This window comes from Microtus oregoni, unplaced genomic scaffold (assembly GCF_018167655.1).
Source record: "Microtus oregoni isolate MIOR12 unplaced genomic scaffold, Mior012 000021F_ref0000039, whole genome shotgun sequence".
NCBI lineage: Eukaryota > Metazoa > Chordata > Mammalia > Rodentia > Cricetidae > Microtus > Microtus oregoni.
In genome coordinates, this window is record NW_024543080.1 from 4,783,247 (window position 1) to 4,806,073 (window position 22,827).

General features: G+C 45.1%; 1 protein-coding gene and 1 pseudogene across 1 annotated transcript; one reads left to right on the top strand and one right to left on the bottom strand.

Annotated features, from left to right (window-relative positions):
- Positions 1–12,255: 12,255 nt before the first annotated feature.
- On the bottom strand, positions 12,256–12,354 carry LOC121460980 (annotated as a pseudogene).
- A 999-nt stretch (positions 12,355–13,353) lies between these two features.
- LOC121460656 (PRAME family member 12-like) lies at positions 13,354–16,059 on the top strand. Its single transcript, XM_041671109.1, has 3 exons — positions 13,354–13,640; positions 14,066–14,656; positions 15,495–16,059. Exons 1-3 carry the CDS (start codon positions 13,354–13,356, stop codon positions 16,057–16,059), a joined length of 1,443 nt encoding a protein of 480 aa, XP_041527043.1.
- The last annotated feature ends 6,768 nt before the right edge of the window (positions 16,060–22,827 follow it).

Sequence of the window (22,827 nt, forward strand, 5' to 3'; positions counted from 1 at the left end):
GTAGAGAATGTGGCTTATGATTTGAAGACATGGAAGGCTTGAGACACATCTCTCACCTGGGGTCTCAGGGCTCATGGCTTCAGACACTGCAAACATGGCTAGGAACAGAACAATGTGCAGTGAGGTGGACCCTGCAGGGAGAACAATGGGACAGTGGGGACAGACAGCTAGAGTCCTGTGGAGTCAGCAGACAATTTTGTGTTTCTATGTGGCTTCTGTTGGTGGAACAGTGACTCTGTCCTGCACCTGCAAACCTGGATGCTCTTGCTCTGGGGTCTTTTTCAGTTATTAACGTCACTGCCAGGCTTAGGTGTATCTGGCGAGTGAAACAGAGGTCTGGGTCACATTGGCAGCAATAAAGTAAAAGCTTTTCTGACCCTTATCTTAATCTTGTCCTTGGCCTGTGAGTTAGTCATGTTCCTTTTGTGTGGTTCTTCAGTTATGTGCACCAAAATTCCAACTTGAGGGAGTGGTGCAGATATCTCCTGTGAAGGATGTGTAGGGACCATAGAGGATGAACATCCCGTGTACTCAGACCTCGGCACTGGGATCTACCAGAGATGGCTGAAGGGAAGAAGACAACACTGAGCAGAGGGAACAGGGTTTGTGACATTTATTTTTCTTCCACATTAGAAATTTTCTTCTTATTTGATAGCCTCATGTACTCTAAGCTGGCTTGAATTCTTGATTTTTTTTCTTGCCTCCCTGATAGTACCACCATGAGCCGCCATGTTCAGCTTGCTCACCCCGTGTCTGTAGGGCTGTGTTCCTGTGGTATTTCCTTTATAAAGCAACCCATGGCTGAGCAGTGGTGGTGCACACCTTTAATCCCAATAGTTAGCAGGCAGAGTCAGGTGGCTCTCTTTGTGTTCGAGGCCAGCCTGGTCTACAAAAGCTAGTTCCAGGACAGGCTCCAAAGCTATAGAGAAACACAGTTTCAGAAATACCAAAAGCAAAAAAAACCAAAAAACCAACTACCCATTGATGGAGAGAGATGGCTTGTACTTTTACAGCCTATAGTGTTTTTTTTTAATATTTATTTATTAAGTATACAATATTCTGTCTGCATATATGCCTGCAGGCCAGAAGAGGGCACCAGATCTCATTACAGATGGTTGTGAGCCACCATGTGGTTGCTGGGAATTGAACTCAGGAACTTTGGAAGAGCAGGCAATGCTCTTAACCGCTGAGCCATCTTGCCAGCCCCCTTTTTTATAGTTTTTCGAGACAGGGTTTCTCTGTGGTTTTGGAGCCTGTCCTGGAACTAGCTCTGTAGATCAGGCTGGTCTCTAACTCACAGAGATCCGCCTGCCTCTGCCTCCCAAGTGCTGGGATTAAAGGTGTGCACCACCACCGCCCGGCGCACATAGTGTTTTTTAAACAAATATTCTACAGGATTCTCTTTCTTATTTTATATGCAGTGGTATGAAGATGTCAGATCCCCTGAAAGTGCCATATGAGCTCTGGGAATTGAACCCAGGTCCTCTGGAATAGCAGCTACTTCTCATATTCAGTGAGCCATTTCTCCAGTTCCCAGAACATGCAGCTTCTTTAGCAGGACCCCAGTTTGGATTCTGTGGCTTTCAAATGACTCTGAAAAGGTGGCGTCAGGTGATAGGACTGTTAACCTGGATGGGACCCTACTTTCATATCCACAAAACCACAAAGCACACATATACAGCTAACCTTAAAAAATGGTCTTCAAATAGAAAACCCAGTTTCACAAAGAAATAAGAAAAATGAACTGGCCAATTAAAATGGAGATGCTGTTTGTAGGAGGGTACCTGCCTGACTCATGTGGCTCTGACATCCAGCACCACACAGTGAAGAGGACAGGCTGAGTTTTCAGGTATGTGGGTTGAGCTCAATGGTTGAGCAATAGCCTAGTTTGTCCTGGGGTCCAGGGTTTGAGCTCCTGCACTGTGGATTGTGAGTGAAAGGATATCAGGGTTTGTCAGCATAAAAGCCACTTGTGGCCGGGAGCTGAACCTATTAGCAGAGGTGTGGGTGAGCCCGACTTGAGATTGTGAGCATGGGAGAGCTGTCCCCATCTCCCATCTGCTTGTGGCGGCTCGGGTAGAGGAGAATTTCCCCTCTGCCCAGCAATGCCTGGGGCATGTTAGACCTGGTGCTGTGGTCATCAGTATGGAGAGCCATTCCTGATGACACCAGGTGTGACGCCTAGAACAGTAGGCCCTGTACCCGACCAGGGTGGTACAACTAGGTGGCCAACCTAGTTAGTGTAGGTGTGAGATAGCAAGCCCAAAAACTGACCACAGGAGAGCTGTCCCCATTTCCCATTTGTTTTCTGGTGACATCGGCAAGGGAGAAGTGTCCTCTTCTACCCCCCCCCCAACCCATCAATGCCGGAGGTAGGTGGGAGAGCTGGCCTTGGGGTCAAGAGTGGAAGAGCTATCCCTGATCCCCACGAGGGGCAACATTTGAAATCAGTCCTTCACCTCGCCAGGGCAGCACGACAGAGCCAACCCTGTCATCTGAGGAACTGAGCATAGGAGAGCTGTCTCCATCTTCTGTCTGATGAACCAACCCTACAGTTGCCCATGCCCAAACCCAGGGTTAAGTATAATTTAATCTGCCCCAACATCCACCCTGTCTATGATCTGGAGCACATGAAGGGACCTGACCAGTAGATCCAAAGCTGCAGGATCTCCACAACACAGAATGTCAAGGAAGAGTCCTAGTGGGAGCCAAGAATCAAACACGTAGTGAAGACCAGGGACCTAAAGCCAGACAAACGACTCTTTGCAATGAATACTTGCAAGTAGTGATGTGGGAACAAATCGGGTTAAGTGTGACTTTTAGAGTTGCACTACATTGTCCATGATGAGATTTTTTTTCTTCTTCATTTTTTATGATTTAAGTGATCTTTTTATTATCTCTTTCTTAATCTTTTTTATTACATACCAATGCCAGTTCCCCCACACTCCCTCCCCCCAGTCCTACCAAGTACCCCACATCATGCCTTCCATTTGCTCCTTAGGTAGGATAAGGCTTTCCACTGGGAATCAACAAGTCTCATATAACATCGGGGCAGGAACAAGACCCTCCCTCACTAGGTTGAGCAAGGTATCCCTCCATAGGGAATGAGCCCCCAAAAGGCAGTTCATGCACCAGGGATAAATGTTCATCCCACTACCAGTGGCCCCACAAACTGCCCAAGCCACACAAAACTGTCACCCACATTCAGAGGGCTGATTTCAGTCCTAGGCATGTTTCCCAGCTGTCCTAATTCCTAACTTTTTGTTTTTGCTTTTCCAGACAGTGTTCCTCTATAAATTCCTCACTTTTTAAAAAAGTTTCTCATTTTATTTTCTTCCTTTTTACTCCAGCATTTAATGGTGCAGGGGCTGAGGGCAGATATGAAGGGATGCATTAGGATGAACATAGAATAAAAATTAAAAAATTGTGGATACATAGTCACAAGGAATCAAGTGTCTATTTTGCATAAAAACTTAGCTGTTCTCTATCATCTTTATAGCTTTAGGTTGCAAATATATTGTTTCTTGTGTTTGTGTGAAGACCAATAAGAACTCATGCAATATGATGCCAAATGAGTTATGCTAAAACTTGTTTTCCAGCAAGGGATGATTTTAAGATTATGTCTCAAATGGTACTATCACGACAATCACTTCTTTTCACATTTTATTTCTTCCCAGAGCATACTCAATAAAAAAAAAAACCTTACAAACCTTACAATTAATTGCTTTAATGAAGTCAGCCATCAACAATGACCAATATTGAAGCCATGGACATATATTTTACTAATCACACAGATAAAATGAAATTGTGATACAAAATTATTTTGTGGCTGTTACCATTTCCATCACAAGCGTTTTGGCAAAATCTCTACCCACCCCAAGCATTGGCACATCCGGATTCCAGGACCACACATGTGACATCAAACATTCAGGCAACTTACATAGCTACCCAGGGCCCTCATGTCCTGATGTACATGCAGCAAGGTCATGGGATCTATGTATGCCACAGCTACTAAGCCCCTGTGCCTATGCCCTAGGCAGCCTTTAAAAGCTGGAATCACCAGCTCCACACTCTTTCTGCACGAACTTCTTCAGGCCTGTGCACATGTCTTTCTCTCCCTAAATAAATTCTTAAAGTGGGTTTCGTTGTGAATCTTGTGATCCGTTCTCTGTAGTCCCAGGGAATTTTAGTGGCTATCAGATTAGACCCACAGATAGGAGAATAATTGTGTGCTCAGTGAATTTTAGAAACAAGATCACAATTGAATAGCACAAAGACAGTTCTCTGGTATAATAAGGGCTTGAGGAGAGTGGAGGGAAGTTTGACCATGTCCTGAAGACTTACTGCCAATGACCACCAGGCTTTTAGAAGCCACATAGCATGCAGACTAGATATGGTGGTCCATATCGGTATCTTAGCAAGCAGATCAAGAAGATTAAGAGTTCAAGACCAGGAGCTGGAGAGATTGCTCAGGAATGCAGGGCACTTGCTTCTCTTCCAGAGGACCCAAGTTTGGCTTCTAGCAACCATGTCAGACAACTGATTTATGGATCCTACGCCTCTGGCACTTGCAGTAGTAGACTTGAACCACATAAACACAAGTAAAAGCAATGAAAAGTAAGTTTTATAGGAGTTGAAGGCTAACAAGTTATACTCAAATATTTTTCATGTTACAGAGAAAAGAAAACCATATAACGGGTTAAAACTCACCCGATTTGCTCTGCATTGCCCTTCCTACTGCCATTTTGACATGCACACAGTGCCTCCTACGCTGACTAACCTGGATTAAAAACCTCTATTAACCCCCACAATCCTTAGAAGGTGTGTCTGCATTGCTGACTTTAGTTAACAGCTCTGCACCAAGCCCTCTATGTAGCCACCATGAGAAGGCGAGGACCAAAGGTAACTTGCCCCTCTTTACTGCCAGAAAGAACAGAGTCTGCTCTCCTAGTCATGCACACAGCATTTAAAACATCTACTACAGGCCGGGCGGTAATGACGCGCGCCTTTAATCCCAGCACTCGGGAGGCAGGGGCAGGCGGATCTCTGTGAGTTCGAGGACAGCCTGGTCTACAAGAGCTAGTTCCAGGAGAGGATCCAACGCCTCAGAGAGACCATGTCTCGAAAAAAAAAATAATAAATAAATAAATAAAAATAAAACATTTACTACAGACATTTGTAGCACGGGAGATCCTTTTGGGCTGCCCTATAACCCTGAGTGTATGCATGAGCAAGGGAGAAATGTACAAGGGAGAAAATGGCGACGTGACTTTTCTCATAGGTCTCCAGAGGAGTAGGAGTTTGCTCCATAGTCATTTTTCTCAAGTTGGTTGTGTGGTGGAGAAGATTACTCGAGAGATTCACGAAGAATCATTGGTTTAGAAATTGACCTTGGGGACTCCTAGGATGGAGAGAGCTGAAGGAAACAAGCTTCACTGGGAGCAGAAGCCCCGAGCAAATCCAGCCCTGGGAGCCAACCCAGTCCTGGGACATTGGCAGACCAGGATTGAGCCAATGACCTGACTCAGAGTCTGTGATCTCTACCAGAACAGGAGTGGGACTGAACCAGTTACCTAAGACACAGAACAAGCACCACCAGGAGCAGAAGCCAGGAGCAAACCCAATCTCGGGACACTGGCAGATCAGGATTGACCCAGTGACCAGATCCAGAGTCAGTGGTCTCCACTGGAACAGGTACAAGAGAGTAACCACTGAGCAAGTGAGCCAGAACCAGAGCTTGCCGAGGGTCCAGATGTGAATCCGGGACCTTCAAGGGAGTAGACCTAAGCCAACACCCAGTGGCTCTGGGCAGGAGTCTAGGACCTCCCAGGAACTAGGCCTGAGCCAGGACCTCTGCCACTCTGGGCGTGAGTGAACCTGGGTCCTCCGAGGAAATAGGCAGGAACCAGAGAATTCGGTGGGGCCACGCACGAGTCTGGGACCTCAGAGAAAGAAGGCCTGAGCCAGGTCCTCTGTGGGTTCGGGCATTGGTTTGGGACATCAGAGGGAATAGGCAGGAACCTGGAACCCCTGCAGGTCCCACCCAGTGCGAGTCGAGACTTCTGAGGAAGTAAGAAGGTCCTCTGAGGTTCGGAGCCTGGAACCTCCCAGATGAGTAGAAAAGGTAAGATCACATGCTACAGCACAAAGAGCAACACAATACCAGTCAAACCTAAAGACCCTACAAAAGCAAGACCTGAACAACCAAATATGGATAAGTCAGAAGAAAATGATCTTAAAAATAACCTCAAGAGAATGTTTGAAAATTTTTAAGATATAATCTACATGGGAAGTGGAAAGTATAAAAAGATCTCCTGAGTCAATTGGGAGTATGGGGACCTTGGGAGAGGATTGAGGGGGGAGGGGAGAGGCAGGGAGGGGAGCGGAGAAAAATGTAGAGGTCAAGAACTATCAATAAATAAATAAAAAGAAATTGACCTTGGTGAGCTGGGAGCATTGGCTAGGGGCAGGTAGGAGTTCACTGAACTGAGAGCCCTTTATCCCACACCCCTGCAATTCCAGAGTCTCCTGAGTATCTGCCACATTCTTTAAAGACCACTGAGAGGCCGGGCGGTGGTGGCGCACGCCTTTAATCCCAGCACTCGGGAGGCAGAGGCAGGCGGATCTCCGGGAGTTCGAGGCCAGCCTGGTCTACAAGAGCTAGTTCCAGGACAGGCTCCAAAACCACAGAGAAACCCTGTCTCGAAAAACCAAAAAAAAAAAAAAAAAAAAAAAGACCACTGAGAGGCATCGTACGTAAACTGGACAGTAGGCCACCACTCATGTTGTAGTCGAAGGAGGTGCCACACTGTGAGAAGTTATTCCAGTGTGACTGTAAAAGCTGGCATTCAGTGGCAGAGATTTCCAAAAGAGTCTTCAGGTTCCTAGGCAGAGACCAAGGGGTCAGTTCTGACAAATGATGCTGGAGAGCATACGTGGTGGGTTTACACAACAGCAGGAGGGACGTGCGTCCCAATGTGACTTGGACCACATGATGGAAGTCAATGTCTACGGTGTTGCCTATTGGGTTCTGCTCACTCAAGTCACACCACAGCTGCCACTATGACTGTGATGGCCCCGTGCACAGCTCTGCCGTTCCTTTCTTCGCTAACACAGAATCCCTATTATAGCCTAGGGCACATCAGGTGTTTCTCACTGCCCTCTGCCTCCTGTCACCACCCCTGTGGCAATTCACAGACCCATGACAAGTAAACATAACTGCTGATGTTCTGAGAAGAGGAAGCAGGCAGGAAGTTCCACTCTGAATGTGGAGGTCCTGTGTCACAAGCTGACGTCATCACCCTGTATGCTGGGGTCCTGAACTGAACATGAAAGGGAGAGCAAACTGAGCAGCACCCTTGCTTGCTCTCTGCTCCCTGATTGTGCACACAGCCTGACCAGGTGCCTCTCACTCTTGCCCCCATGCCATCGTACCATGATGGACTGTGTTCCCTTGAGTTGTGAGACAAATAAGACTTCCTCCAGGTCGGTGGCTTCTCTTGGGGTATTTCATCACAGCAACTGTGACTGATATCACAGGGAGGAGGCAGAGGAAAGGCGGTGTGCTCAGGTCAGTAAAGGAAACCTACTTTCTCCTGGTCTTGTAGTAGAATCTGAGTTTGACATCTGAACCTGGGAGAACCCTGCCATTGTAATCTGAACTAACAATTAGAACAACACATTACCCTATGAGTTAATTTAACTGACCCTGTCAGTCATCTGGCCAAGGAGACCACCCCTCAGGAAAGCCGGTTCACCTGGGGATTCTCTAATCCGGAAGGGAAGCCTGATTAACCCCTGAATGAGAAAATGTTCTTACAGTTCCCTAAACCTGTTGCTGTAGGGCCCTAGAAAAAGTGAATGGCTTCCACCTTAACTGAAGGTCAGAGATTTGTCCACCACAACGTTGCTTCCTGGTGTTTGGATGCCCGAAGAGGTGGATCCGCTCCACCCTGACTGAGGGGCAGAGAATTCAAGCCACACCTGCTCTATCATCATTCAGGAAGTTTGACCTAGGAGTGGCTGCCTGCAGGACTCTTGGTCTAGGGTGTTTTCACTGCACATTCCACCCAAAACATCAGAATACTTACCTTAGAAAATAGTGGCTTAATGTTTCAGTTATTAAAACCAGTAACTGCTCTGGGTGTCCTTTGTGTCATGGTAAGGCAGTCTTCTGCCTTCTTCCCCCTTTTGTATTGAGGTATAAAAATATATGGAAAACAAGGCGGATTCAGGATTCAATAATACAGTGTTCACTGACTCTTCCGTTCCCATACTATCTCTGTGTTTCTTCCATATCTCTGTTTCCCTTTTTTTTAAAGATTTATTTATTTGTTTATACAGTATCCTGCCTGTAGGCCAGAAGAAGACACCAGATCTCCTTACAGAGGGTCTTCAGCCACCTTATGGTTGCTGGGAATTGAACTCAGGACCTCTGGAAGAGCAGTCAGTGCTCTTAATTTCTGAGCCAACTCTCCAGCCCCCTGGATTCTAAATATCTTATAATGTATTAAATGTAAAAACCCCAGTTGCACAAAACAAAGGCTTTAGAAAGTTCAGGTGACATCTAAGACAAATGGGAGAAATTTCTCAGCTTTTGTGAAACCATTCTCTGTTGTTTTCAACAATCCATATATTTTTTCCTTCCTTCCTTCCTTCCTTCCTTCCTTTTTTTTTTTGTTAAGTAGTTTATCTAAAAATTGCCTTCATTTAAGATTTACTTTGTTCTGGTACCATACAAATTTCAAAACAATATTTCCCTGTTGAAATGTGGGATTAGGAGTGAGCTGAATCAGTTTTCACGCCATGGAACTCATATACGACTCCAGGATAAACTCTCTTTTATTCCTTTTGAGGTCAGAGCTGTGTGTTTCTGTATCAACAAAAGGAACTCCACTTCCTCACTAGTATGTGTCTTTCTTAACTCTTTGTTCATGACACAAACACCTGAAAATGACATCGTGAGACAACATGAGACCACCTCCACTATTAATCTTGTGACCCACAAGGAAACTCCATCTTGCTCACAAACAACCTTTCTCTGGGATCTAACTCAAAGCACTGCAAACTCAGGAAACTGAAGAAGAAAAATAAAAGAACTATGTTAGGTAGATGGCAAATGTTCTACTGTTGAATTGAGTCAGATTATGATTAGGTTTGCTTTTTAATCTTTGTTAATATTTTATGTCTAAAATGTTTAATTATAGCCAGGTGGTGGTGGCACACGCCTTTAATCCCAGCACTTGGGAGTCAGAGGCAGGCGGATCTCTGTGAGTTCGAGACCAGCCTGGTTTACAAGAGCTAGTTCCAGGAAAGGCTCCAAAACCACAGAGAAACGCTGTCTCGAAAAAACCAAAAAAAAAAAAGTATAATTATGTATTTGCGTCTGTGGGTAAATGAGACGGAAGAGGGCGATGGATTCCCCTAGAGCTGGAGCTACAGGGGTTTGTGAGTTGTGAAATGGGTCCTGGGCACCCAGTATGGTACTCTTAAATAGCAGCAGGTGTCTTAATTGCTGAGACAAGTCTTTAACCCACCCCTGTATTTTGGTATGTTATAATATTTTAAAATTATAATAGTATTATTCAATTTTGCTTTCCTCACTCCAGCCTTTCCATGTACGCTCCCAGCTCAATCTCAAATTCATTGCTTCTTCTTAAATGTTTCACATATATATACGTATAGGCATAAACACACACACAAGTGAGTGTGTGTGTGTGTGTAGATGATATATATATATCATGATATATATATATCATGATATATGATATATATGATATGATGATATATATATTCTGCAGAGTCAATCAAGTATTACTTGCCTGTATATGATTTCAGGTCTGGCCACCTGGAATTCTTTAACCAACTAGGAGGCTCTGGCTATTGTATGACTAATTACCCCCTCTCTCAGCTGTCCTTACTGAACCGCAGGTTTTAGCTGGGGGAGGGGTCTTAGGAGATTTGTCCCTTCCAGGATAGTGCCTGAATTGTGATTGCCCCTGTTCAGAATGGATTCAGGCCGGGCGGTGGTGGCGCACACCTTTAATCGCAGCACTCGGGAGGCAGAGGCAGGCGGATCTCTGTGAGTTCGAGGCCAGCCTGGTCTACAGAGCAAGTTCCAGGACAGGTTCCAAAGCCACAGAGAAACCCTGTCTTGAAAAACAAAAACAAAAACAAAAACAAAAAACAGAATGGATTCAGACACCCATATTGTTGAGGTGCCTGGCTGTAGATTCCTGATCTGTTACGGGAGACACAGTCTGACCTCACAGTCCACTTGCTGGTCTTCTGGCTTTTGAAATATTCCCAACCCCCTCTCTGCTGTGTTCGCTGAATGTGGGGTACATGAAATATGTTATAGATTTACCCACTGAGTCTGGACAACCCACAATCAGTGGTTCTCTTCATTTTGTCCAATTGCCTAAGACTCTTATCTGGTGCAAAAAGGAATTCTTGACCTGGGTGCCAGCTGTTCTGATCCTTTCTGTTTAAACTTTTATGTTTCCATTCAACTTATTTAGTGTGGGGGAGAGGGAATGCTATGGTACAGGAGCAGAGGTCAGAAAGATTCTGATCTCTCTGTCCACAACATGGCTCTCAGGGATGGAGTGCAACTCATCAGGCTTGGGGCAAATGCTAAAGGATCCACCTGCGTTTTCAACGGATTGAGAGGGTGGAATAGTGGATTGAAACTCTCTGCGTAGATACCTTAATAAATTACCTATCTATCTAAAATATATCTCTGTATGACACTGAAAACATATCTAGCATGAATATTGTGTTTGATAATTATAGATCACTATTCCTCTCCATTTCTTAATTATACATTACATTTTTTTAGATATTTATTTATTATTTATTATGTATACAACAGTCTATTTGTGTGTATGCCAAAGGCCAGAAGAGGGCACCAGACCTTATTGCAGATGGTTGTGAGCCACCATGTGGCTGCTGGGAATTGAACTCAGGACCTTTGGGAGAGAAGGCAATGCTCTTAACCACTGAGCCATCTCTCCAGCCCCTACATTTTTACGTGAACTTCAAATACATAATATCTGAAACGAGAGTAGAAACATACAGTATAAAAAATTACGTTAAATTTGTATCAGTAAAGCAAAATCAGTGCCAAAGTCAAATAGTTAGGGTGCTGGTAATCTTTGAGGGATCATGAGAAAATTGGTATAATTAAGTCCTTTTTATTTTTTGATCTGTCAAGGCAGGGTTTCCCTGTAGCTTTGGAGCCAATCCTGGAACTAGCTCTTGCTTAGCGGCTTCCAGTCTTGGATGCCTAATGCCCTGGTCTGGATGCCAAAGTACACTTTCCCTTTGTCCGACTCTGCCTCGAAAATGTTTATAAATAGATTGGGTTTTATTTATTTATTTATTTATTTTTGGTTTTTCGAGACAGGGTTTCTCTGTGGTTTTGGAGCCTGTCCTGGAACTAGCTCTTGTAGACCAGGCTGGTCTCGAACTCACAGAGATCCTCCTGCCTCTGCCTCCCGAGTGTTGGATTAAAGGCGTGTGCCACCACCGCCCGGCTATAGATTGGGTTTTGAGGCTCACTCCTGTAACCCAGCACTCAGGAGAAAATGGCACAGGGGAAATGCATTAGTTGAGGCCCAGCTTCCCCTACACTGTGAGCTCTAGTACAACCTGGGCTACATGAAGGACCGATCGAAAACCGAATTCTACCTAGAGGGGAAAAAAAAAAGAAATATGGAGATGGCAGAAGAAGGGCAGATCTCAGTGTCTGTGAATTCACGAGTGGGGTCCTTACCTTTCACCATCCCCACAGTTTCTTCCCTTTCCTGTGTGAACATCTCATCCACACACACCCAAAATCCCAAATCTGGTTCAGAGGGTGAAGCCTCAAACATCCAATCAAATTAGAGGGGTGGGGCCGACTGCAAAGGGGAGGAGCTAGAGGGAAGGTGCTATAAAGCTTCAGAGGAGCCAGAGAAGACACCAAGGATTGGGATCCCAGAGTCACTGCCTGCCCTCTGAAAGAAGGAACGTGTTCTCCAGTTTCCACCTCTGGTAAGTCGGCCCCTTCCATCGGGGTACCACATCTATGCAGCCCAGCCACTCTCAACGTGAGACACAGATGGCACAGGGAGTTTGAATTTCTGTCTAGATGAGGAGACTGGAGACTGGTTTTGATTCCAAATACAGCTTTGCCTTGGTCTGAAATACAATTTTTATCCTTTTTTTTTTTTTTTTGGTTTTTCGAGACAGGGTTTCTCTGGTTTTTTTTTTTTAAATATGGAACGCTTTACGAATTTGTGTGTCATCCTTGCGCAGGGGCCATGCTAATCTTCTCTGTATCGTTCCAATTTTTTTATTTTTTTAGTATATGTGCTGCCGAAGCGAGCACTCTCTGGTTTTGGAGCCTGTCCTGGAACTAGCTCTTGTAGACCAGGTTTGTCTCGAACTCAGAGATCCACCTGCCTCTGCCTCCCAAGTGCTGGGATTAAAGGTGTGCGCCACCACTGCCCGGCTATTTATCCTTTTTAAATTTGTATTTTTAATTTTTGAGACAAGGTTTTGCAATGCTGCCTAAATTGTCCCGGAAGTGGCTGAGTAGCTCAGGGTAGGTAGGAACCCAGCCTCAGCTTCTGGTTGCTGACATTGCGGGCTGTTAATCAAACATCTGGTGATATTTCTACTGCTGTTGTTCAGTTCATTTAGTTTCTGGCTAGTTTGTCTCTGGTTAGTTTTACGTTTTGTTTCTTTTTGATTTTTCAAGACAGGGTTTCTCTAGGTAAGAGCTAGATATCCTGGAACTCACTAAGTAGACCAGGCAGGCCTTGAACTCAGAGAAATCTTCCTTTCTCTGTCTCCCAAGTACTGGGATTAAAGACGTGGTCCACCCTGCCTGGACAGTATCTTGTTTGAAAAAGTGAAACCAGCTGTCGGGTGTGGGTGTGGTGGCACACCTTTATTCCCAGTGCTAGGGAGGCGGAGGCAGGCAGATTTCTGAGTTTTAGGCCAGAATAGTCTACACAATGTGTTCCAGCTAAGCCGGGAATAGACAGAGTCTTTGTGTCAAACAACAACAATAATAAAAAGATGGACTTTTATAACCAAGGCTACAAAGTCCATACATATCTCAGATAACCTTGAATAGTGACCTCCTGTTCTGTTCTAGAACTCACAGAAAACTGCCTGACTCTGTTTCCTCAGTACCTGCCTCTCTCTGCTGTGTTTGTGCGCGTGCATGCGTGTGTGTGTGTGTGTGTGTGTGTGTGTGTGTGTTAGGTGTTCTACAGTATCACTTCCTGGATATTGATCGTGTTGGAATGAGTTAACATTTCCTGGTTGTCTTTCTTGGTATTTTTCCCAGCTTCTAACAGGATGGGCATCTGGCCCATACTTACACTGGAGGAGCTGTCATGCCAGGCTCTGCTGAGAAATGAGGCCTTGGCCATCTCTGCTCTGGGGAAGCTGCCCATCTCCCTCTTCCCAGAACTGTTTGAGGAGGCTTTCAGTAACCAATGCACTGGGATCGTGAAGGCAATGGTGGTAGCCTGGCCTTTCCCCTATCTCCGTGTGAAGGGCATGATGAACACGTTCGACTCAGAGATTTTTCATGCTGTGCTGGATGGCCTGGATGGCCTGCTGACTCAGCAGGTTTGCCCCACGTAAGTAGGGTCGAGTGAAAGATTCTGGGGTACATGGAAAGATGTCAGGGGTTGAGAGAATGGGGTCAGAGGTAGATAAAAGGTCTTTGTTAGCATCAGCTTGGAAGACCACAGAAGCCTTGACTGCTGTTGAGTTCTGATGGAGAAGTGCAGTTGGGTGTGGGGAGGAATAGAGAAGTGGGTGCAGTGGACAGAGCCTGTCCCTGTCTCCACAGGCACTAGTAGTACCGGGTCTAGAGAAACTGAATGGAGGGAAGTGAGACAGAGCTGTGGATGCAGCTCAGAAAGAGCCATTGCCTGGGACCATGAGGACTTTGTTGGACACTGAGTACTGGGGAAAAAAGCAAACACTTCCAAATCCAGACGGGAGCTGAATGTCTGTCCGGTCTTCTCTTGTCATAACACTTGACATATTCTACTCACAGGAGGGGGAAACTTCGAGTACTCGATTTTCAGAGGTGGCCATCAGAGTTCAGGACCATCCAGGCTGGAACAGAGGATGGGGTCTGCTCAGCAGAGACTGTGAGTGAGAAGCAAGCAGGGAAGCCCCCTCCCAGACCTGAGCTGAGACCACGAATCCAGGTGAGAATTGACCTCTACTTCAGGTCCCAAATGGAGGAAGCAGAAACGTACTTCCTACAGTGGGCCCAGCAGAGAAAAGACTCGCTCCAGCTCTGCTGTAAGGACGTGAAGATTGTGATGCAGTCCCTAGATAATGCTAGGACATTTCTGAGTGTTTTCGAGCTAGAATACATCAAGGTGTTGGAACTCACTGTAGATTGGAGCTGGTGCACTCTGGCACAATTTTCTACCTACCTCTCGGAGATGAGAAACCTTCACACAGTTTATCTAGTGCATATCCATTGGAACTTGTGTGAAGTTTGCTTTCTACCATGTTTCGATGAGATGAACTGTTTGCAAAAGTTCTTTTCTCAGTTTTCCGGACTCAGCGGTCTCCAGCATCTTTATCTGCAAGGCTTCTGTTTCTTCAGTGAGCACATGAAACTCTTGCTCAGGTAAGGATGGATGGAGAGCTGTTCCTGCTACCAGACCAACTTTATATTTTATGTCAAAGAGTAGTGGGCCTGGTATCTGCCGGGCCTTGCAGAATAGTGAAGGAGGCATTGGAACATCTAAGCATGGTCATGTTCCTGTGTCACTGAATCAAGGTCTCTCAAGACCACGCATGAAGCAGAGGCCTGATTTGGGGTAGGATATGTGTGCATAGTATGTCACAAGCAGTTGTGAGGGTCAGGTTCAGGGAGAATGTTGTACTTTCCCCCTTGGAATCCTGGCTTAGCTAATGGGAAGTGCACAGAGAAAGAAGGGAACCAAAAGAGTGGAGGAGCAGAATCCCCGCATCTTTCCCCAGGTGGTCTGTGCTCAGACTGTAGGCAGCCACCACCGGGCCTCTCATATCCCATGCAGGAAATGCTTTGAACAAGTAGGGACTGCACTGATGGGAAGTGGCTGACAGTGGGATTTGGGGTCAGTGTAAAGGGTGGAGACTGTGTATTCCCCAGGGGTGGTGAAAAAATTAGAGGGCAGTGAAACCACCTGAAATGCTCAGGTCTTTCATGGGTTGGTCCTTACCTTATGTGCCCTAGGGTATGTTACCCTGCATGGGATTCTGAGGGTCAGTGAGGAAAGGAGCTGCATAGCTGTGCCCTGACCCATCCCACAGTGCTGGTGACAGCTGTGGGTGTGACTTGAGTGAGCAGAACCCAACAGGCAGCACCATAGATGTTTCCTTCCATCAATGTGACATCGGGATACATGTCCCTTCTGTTGTGTAAAATCACTACACATGCTGTCCAGCATCATTTGTCAGAACTAACCATTGGTCTCTGCTAGGAACCTGAAGACTCCCTTGGAAACCTTCTCTGTCACGCAATGTCAACTGTTCCAGTCACACTTGAAAGACTTTGCGCTGTGTCCATTTCTTCATCAACTAAAACATCTGGACTTGAGTGGAGTCCTACTGTGCAATGTGTTTATTGTGCCTCTCCGTCTTCTCCTAGAGATGGGAGCAGGCAGTCTTGAGACTCTGGAATTGCAGGGGTGTAAGATAAAGGACTCTCAGTTCCGTGAACTCCTACCTGCCCTCAGCCAATGCTCCCAGCTCACCAAGGTCAATTTCTATAGTAATGACTTCTCCATGAATCTCTTGCGTGACCTTTTCCACCACACAGCCAACATGAGCAAGATGACCATGGAGCAGTACCCTGCCCCTCGGGAGTGCTATGATCGGAATTACATCATTGTACACACATTTTCTCAACTTTGTTCTCAGCTCGTGGATACACTTAGGGCCATAAGGCAGCCCAGGAGAATATGCTTTGCTACATATGGCTGCAGGAGATGTTTTCAACCCTTTGTGTATGACCAGGTGACCAGACTTTGTCCCTGCTTGCAGTAAATAGCGGGAAAGTTGCTTTTGGTCCTTGAATTCCCAGGGTGGCTACAGAAAGGTCTTTGTGCAGAGCAGTTAACTAAAGTGAGCAATTCAGACACACACACCTTCCATAGCAGAGGTTTGGGGATTTCTAGAGTTTTTTAATCCTGGATACCAGCGTAGGAGGCACTGTGTGCATGTCCAGTGGCAGTAGGGGGAGCAATGCAGACCAAATGGGAGGAGTTTTATTTAACCCATGGGAGGAACTTTTCTCTTTTCTGTCCCTTAAAAAAATATTGGTGTGTCACTTGGTGCTTTTAAACTCCTATGAGCTTACTTTACATTGTTTCAGTTATGTTTATATGGTGAGGAGGTACATGCAAGTGCCAGAGGCAGAGGAACCCTAAACTAGTTACTTGGTGTGGTTGCTAGGAGCCAAACTTGGTCTGCTGGAAGAGAAGCCAGGGCTCTACAGTGCTGACCCATCTCTCCAGCTCCTGGCCTTGACCTCTTAGTCCTCTTGTTCTGCCTCCACCTCCTAATTGTGAGATTACCATCTGGACCACCTTTGTCTAGGCTGAATGCTTCAGGGCACCTAAAAGCTAGGTGGCCAGTGGTTTTTAAGTGTGCAGGATGTGTTCCAAAGTTCCTCTACTGTCCTGAAGCTCTTACTACAACAGAGAACTGTGTTCTCACTATTCAGTTGTGATGTACATTTTTTTTATAATTTACTGAGTTCTTAATTATTGATCTATTTGTGGTGCTAATCAGATATACAAAATAATTTTGTATCACTTACATTTCATTTGTGTGTATTAAAATATTGATTCATTGCTTAATATTCGTCAATGTAGTTGCGTGACTTCCATAAAGCAATTAATTGTAAAGGCTTGTATAAAGTACACTCGGTAAGAAAAACATGAAAAAAAGGTGTTTCTGCCATGGGGTGGTGGCGCACACCTTTAATCCCAGCACTCAGGAGGCAGAGGCAGGCGGATCTCTGAGTTCGAGACCAGCCTGGTCTACAAGAGCTAGTTCCAGGACAGGCTCCAAAGCTACAGAGAAACCCTATCTCGAAAAACCAAAAAAAAAAAATGTTGCCATGACTGTTCAATTTAAGACATAATCTTAAAATCATGTTGGTGAAAAACATGGTTTTTACATAGTTGACATTCCTCATGCTTCCTCTACCCACTGACCCGCTTTGAGCTCCTCATCCATTTCTTTATGTAATTTACATAAAATGTAAGGTGGGTTAGACACCTCCCTCCCCCATTCGGGTTTGGTCCATTTTCATCACAGTGACAGAGCATCCCACTCCTACAGCACCTAGCATTCCCCAAGTTCGGTTTTTTGTTTTTTTTTAGAGACAGGGTTTCTCTGTAGCTTTGGTGCCTGTCCCGGAACTAGCTCTTGTAGACCAGGCTGGCCTGGAACTCCTAGAGATCCCTCTGCCTCCCAAGTTCTGGGGGATTAATGGCGTGCTCCACCACCGCCATGCCCCAAGTTCGAATTCTTTTTTTTTTTTTTTTTTTTTTTTTTTTTTGGTTTTTCGAGACAGGGTTTCTCTGTTTTTGGAGCCCAAGTTCGAATTCTTAAGACCACCTTAATCACAAGCATACTAGGAAGAAAGGTTGGGGCTCTACATTTGGGTGTGTACTTGTGCACTGGGTTTTTAAGCTGCCGGGGATCAAACTCAGTCTTTTGCATTGTAGGCAAATGTTCTCAGGTGAGCTGTCACCTGAGCCTAGACTGTCTGTCCTTAGCGGTAGTACGTGATGAAACCAGGACAACATAAAATATTTGAGGTTTGACAGGAAAAATTAAAAGTATTTGTGTTTAGACATTTAGAAATTAAAGGTGTAAAGCAGGGTGTGTTCGAACACCTTTATTCCCAGCCTTTGAGAGGCAAGGGCAGGACATCCAGGTCTGTGCAAGGTCACACACCCAGACTCAGAAGCTTAAGAAGGAGAATTGAGAGTTTGAAGTCAGCCTGAACTGTGTCGTGAGACTGTATTGGGAATATGATGATGATTCTTTTCATTTATTTTGAGACAGGTTTTCTCTGCAGCCCTGGCTGCCCTGGAACTCCCTCTGTAGGGCAGGTTGGCCTCAACCTCAGAGATCCTCTTGCCTCTGCCTCCCGAGGATTAAAGGACAACCAACACAGCTGTCCTAGAATGGCTATTTTTGGTTGTCAACACCTGACTGCATCTGGAATTAAGTAAAACCCAAGTAGCTGGGTACACCTGTGAGGGATTGGTATTCATGAACTCATCTGAACTGGAAAGAAGTGGAAAGACATGATCATATCTCTTTGCTCTGCATAATTTCCAAGTGAAAGCAATACCAGGTCATATTTATGCCTAACATGGTATAAGGATCTCATGTGCAAACACATTATATATTTAACCACGTTAGAATTAGAGCTAACATGATATAACTACCCCTCCTACAGCCACAAATGCATTTTAAATAAAACAAAACCGAAAACAAAATATGAGTGATATGTCCAACCCAGCAGCTGTTGCGATGAAGAGAAGCTGGTGGGCCACCTGGTGGAAGAATCCAGAAAAAAATAAAACAGAATCACCAAAGGACCAAACAGTAGCATGCAGGGGCTGCCACCTCACGGCAGAATTGAACCCAGGGGCAACTCACGTTCTGTGGGTCAAGGCAAAACAAAAACACCAGCCACAAAATCAGGAATCAAATAAACAACTACAACTCCCTGGACCAAACTTGCCTGCCATGCATTTAATCACTCATACAGTTGGGCAGCCATTCATTCAAGCAAAATCCAAACAGATCCCCCATGAGAGGCATGACCAGAGTGCAGGGGTCCCTACTACTGGTGTCCTAATGTACTGCAGGAAGACAGGAAGGCTTTCTTGGTGGAAATTTCATCTCGAACCAAGAAGAGGGCTCCCGAAAGGACCAGGAAGAAGGCAGAAATGAGTTGCTGTCCAGCCTGGACTACACAGTGAGTTCCAGGTGACCGGCTGTGCTAGTTTGAATGACCCCATAAACTCATAAAGAGAGGCTCTGTTATCCAGCATGGCTTTGTTTGGATAAGAAGAGCCTCGTGGGAGGAAGTATGTCACAGTGGGGAAAGCTTTGAGGTCCACGCTGAAGCTTCACTCAGTGTGACCCTCAGACTCTTTCCCACTGCTTGCAAGATAGAGGACTCTCAGCTACTTATCCAACACTAAGTCTGCCTCAAGCCACCACGTCCCCTGCCAGGTGATAATGGACTGAACCTCTGAAGCTATAAGCAAGCCACCTTAAATAAATGTTTTTATTTATAAGAGTTAATCTTGTCACAGTGTCTCTTAAGAGGAACAGAAATCTTTTTTTTTTCTTTTTTTTTCTTTTTTTTTTTCTTTTTTGTTTTTTTTCCGAGATAGGGTTTCTCTGTGGCTTTGGAGCCTGTCCTGGAACTAGCTCTGTAGACCAGGCTGATCTTGAATTCACAGAGATCCGCCTGCCTCTGACTCCCGAGTGCTGGGATGAAAGGCGTGTGCCACCACCGCCCGGCCAGGAACAGAAATCTTAAGTCTCCTGTTGCGCCCAAGCCTGCAGGCATTGAAAGTTCAAGGTCATTGGGTGGTGGCACACACTTTAATTCCAGAGCTTGGGAAGCAGAGGTATCTCTGGGAATTCAAGGCCAGCCTTTCAACAGATAAAATTCAAAAAACAGCTCAACTGTTGGGTGGTGGTGGGGATTTCCTGGTTATCCACAGGTCCTGAGATTCTACAAAGCAACCCTAAGATGTTAGGACTTGGTTTGTAGAAGCAATAAAAAGGGTGAATACCTTGGAAATGACAGCATCAAACTGGCCTTTTGTGTTTACATATGTAAGAGACAGAAGCAGGAGTATCCCTGTTAGAATATGTCCAGCCCGGTCTGAAAACTGGAACTGGATAGATAGATAGATAGATAGATAGATAGATAGATAGATAGATAGATCGACTATGCCTCCCAAGGTGCCACACTTGCACAGCAAGTGAAAGATAATTGCATTCAATCTTACTGAGTGAACTTTTCTTGAGGGACAGGAGCAGAATTCCTCCCAATCCAGATAGAGCAACAATAAAACATCAAAGCAATGAATCCAACCCATTGTGGTTGCTGAATCCCTGAGTAAACCAGGCTTGGGCTTGTACATAGTCAAGTTACAGAAAGTCTCAGCTCAACAGAATAACTTTTGTGTCTTACTTAAATTTCTTCTGATGTGACTACGGCCATGACTATGCAGGCCCAAAAATATGAGCCTATTTTCAGGTTGACCAGAGGTCAAAAAGACCTCTACTCCTTCAAGGTTATTGTGTTTCTACCTCTAACAAAGGTCCCACCTAGATTTAGACCAGAGTGTTCTGCTCTCTCAGGGCTATTGGCAACAGGTGCGGCTAATAGCCAGACCTTGTACTTCAGGTACAGAGAAGTAGATGTGTCTCTATTCTAAACAAAAGTCTAAGGACCCAACTAAGTTCCAGTTCCCTTAAGGAGATAACATTGGATTCCACCCAGGGAGTGGTTTGCCTACAAAATCTTTTGGTCTAGGGTGTGAGCTTGACATGTTTTGTTCTAGCAACAGAATGTTTAACTTATGGATGTGGGCCACAACCTTCAACTGGTCTGTTCATTTCTTGGTATCATGTTAATGCAGTTTTTTTTTTTTATATGACTCCTACCTTTTGGGGTAAAGGGTTTTTAAACAACTGGAAATTAAACGTGGGTGATTTCAGTAGTCACAGGAACTCCCTCCCAATACTACTCTATATGTCTTCATTCTATTCTTTTTACATCTTCATACTCTTTTTTTTTTTTTTTTTTTTTTTTTTTGGTTTTTCGAGACAGGGTTTTTCTGTGGCTTTGGAGCCTGTCCTGGAACTAGCTCTGTAGACCAGGCTGGTCTCGAACTCACAGAGATCCACCTGCCTCTGCCTGTCTAGTGCTGGGATTAAAGGCGTGCACCACCATCGCCCGGCTGTTGTGTTTCTATTCCAAACAAAAGTCTAAGGATCTAAGTTCCTGTTCCCTTAAGGAGATAACATTGGATTCCACCCAAGGAGTGGTTTGCCTACAGAATCTTTTGGTCTAGGGTGTAACCATGACTTGTTTTGTTCTAGCAACAGAATGTTTAACTTGTGGTGGTTGGCTGCAACTTTCAACTGGTCTGTTCATTTCTTTGTATCATGTTAATGCAATTTTTTTTCTCTTACTCCTACCTTTTGGGGTAAAGTGTTTTTAAACAACTGGAAATTAAATGTGGGCAATTTCAGTAGTCACAGGAACTCCCTCCTGATACTACTCTATATGTCTTCATTTTATTCTTTTTACATCTTCATACTTGTTACTACATTTCTAAATCTCAATATCCCTACCCTTTTTGTCGAGGCTGGTCCACAACACATGACTGTTAAGTTGGGAGCCTAGCACCCAGGCCTGAGAGTTGTATTGGTCTGAACTCCAAATCCCAGAATGCCAGGTCCTGACGCCTCCCTGGGGGGTCGGGACAACTCCCACAAAATATTTAAGAGAGCTCCCAGAAGCACAGGTGGTCTCTTCCTCTCTCCCCCGCTACCACCCCGTGGTCTCCCCGTTCCTCTTCAGGGCCACCCATGAGCTCAGGAATCCTATTAAAACAGCATGTTTTAATTTGGCTTGTGATTTGGCTTGATTGGGATTTTTGCATCGGCAGAGAGCTCGCATTAGGAAAAATTCCTAACATGACCAAGAGCAACTTGAAGACGAAAGAGTGAATTTCCCCTCACAGATTTTAAGTCCATCACTGAAGGAAGTTGAGGTTGAAACTAGAGATAGGAACCTGCAGGCAGATAGTGATATAAAAATCTGTCAGGATTGTTGATTACTGATCGCTGGCTGTCCTAGGTGCTTACTTTGCCTGCTTTCTGTGACCCTCCAGGACCACCAGCCCATGGGTAGCCCAGCAACAATGGCCCAGGCCCTCCCATATCAACCTCCAATTAAGGAAATGCACCACAGGCTTGCACGCAGGACTCCTCCAATGATCTAGCTTGTGTCAAGTTGACATAATGCTACCCAGCACAGCGAGCCCTGTCAACTGGACCACACAAACACATTCACCATTAAATTATAACTTTTCCTTTCTTATTCATCCCCAAGCTCTCATATCACTATTACATAATAGCATCTCAATATAAAACATTGCAATTTATAAAAGTCCACGAGTCTTTATAATTCAAACTGAAAGACCCCCTAGCAGGAAAAAATAGAGCCAAAAATCTAAGCAGGGAGGGAAGAATCAGAAATCTAGGATTAGCCGGTTCAGTGACTGTTTTGGGAACTAGCTGAAGATAAAGTTATATTGTAATCTTGAGAATAATCCTGAGAAACAGGGAGTTGCTCCCTCATGACCATCACTGGTATTTTCGGAATTTTCTATGAAGCCCCCTCTACCCCCTTTGGATTACTGGGCTGTGGTCTCTTCCCTTAAAAACCCCTTCTCCCAAGTACTCAGGGTCGAACTCCACCCCTGCATGGGTCACGAGTGCACTGGTTCGTGTCTTGTCGAATAAACCTCGTGTGATTGCAGCAAGGAAGGTCTCTTGTGAGTTACTGGGGGGGGGGGGTGTCGTGTTATCCCTAGACTTGAGTGAGAGTCTCCACTCACCGGGGGTCTTTCAAAACAATTGAAAATGTCAGGTTTTTTGTTTGTAGGCTTAATAAATTATTTTTTATTTTCTATTATTATTATTATTACAAATTTTCACCTCCTCCCCTCCTCCCATATCTCTCCCCCTCCT

Bases quoted from the DNA above. Each gene is read 5' to 3' on its own strand.
- LOC121460656 (XM_041671109.1), top strand. From the start codon at position 13,354: ATGGGCATCTGGCCCATACTTACACTGGAGGAGCTGTCATGCCAGGCT. The intron at 13,641-14,065 runs GTAAGTAGGGTC...TTCTACTCACAG, and splicing joins ACTCAGCAGGTTTGCCCCAC to GAGGGGGAAACTTCGAGTAC. The intron at 14,657-15,494 runs GTAAGGATGGAT...GGTCTCTGCTAG, and splicing joins CACATGAAACTCTTGCTCAG to GAACCTGAAGACTCCCTTGG.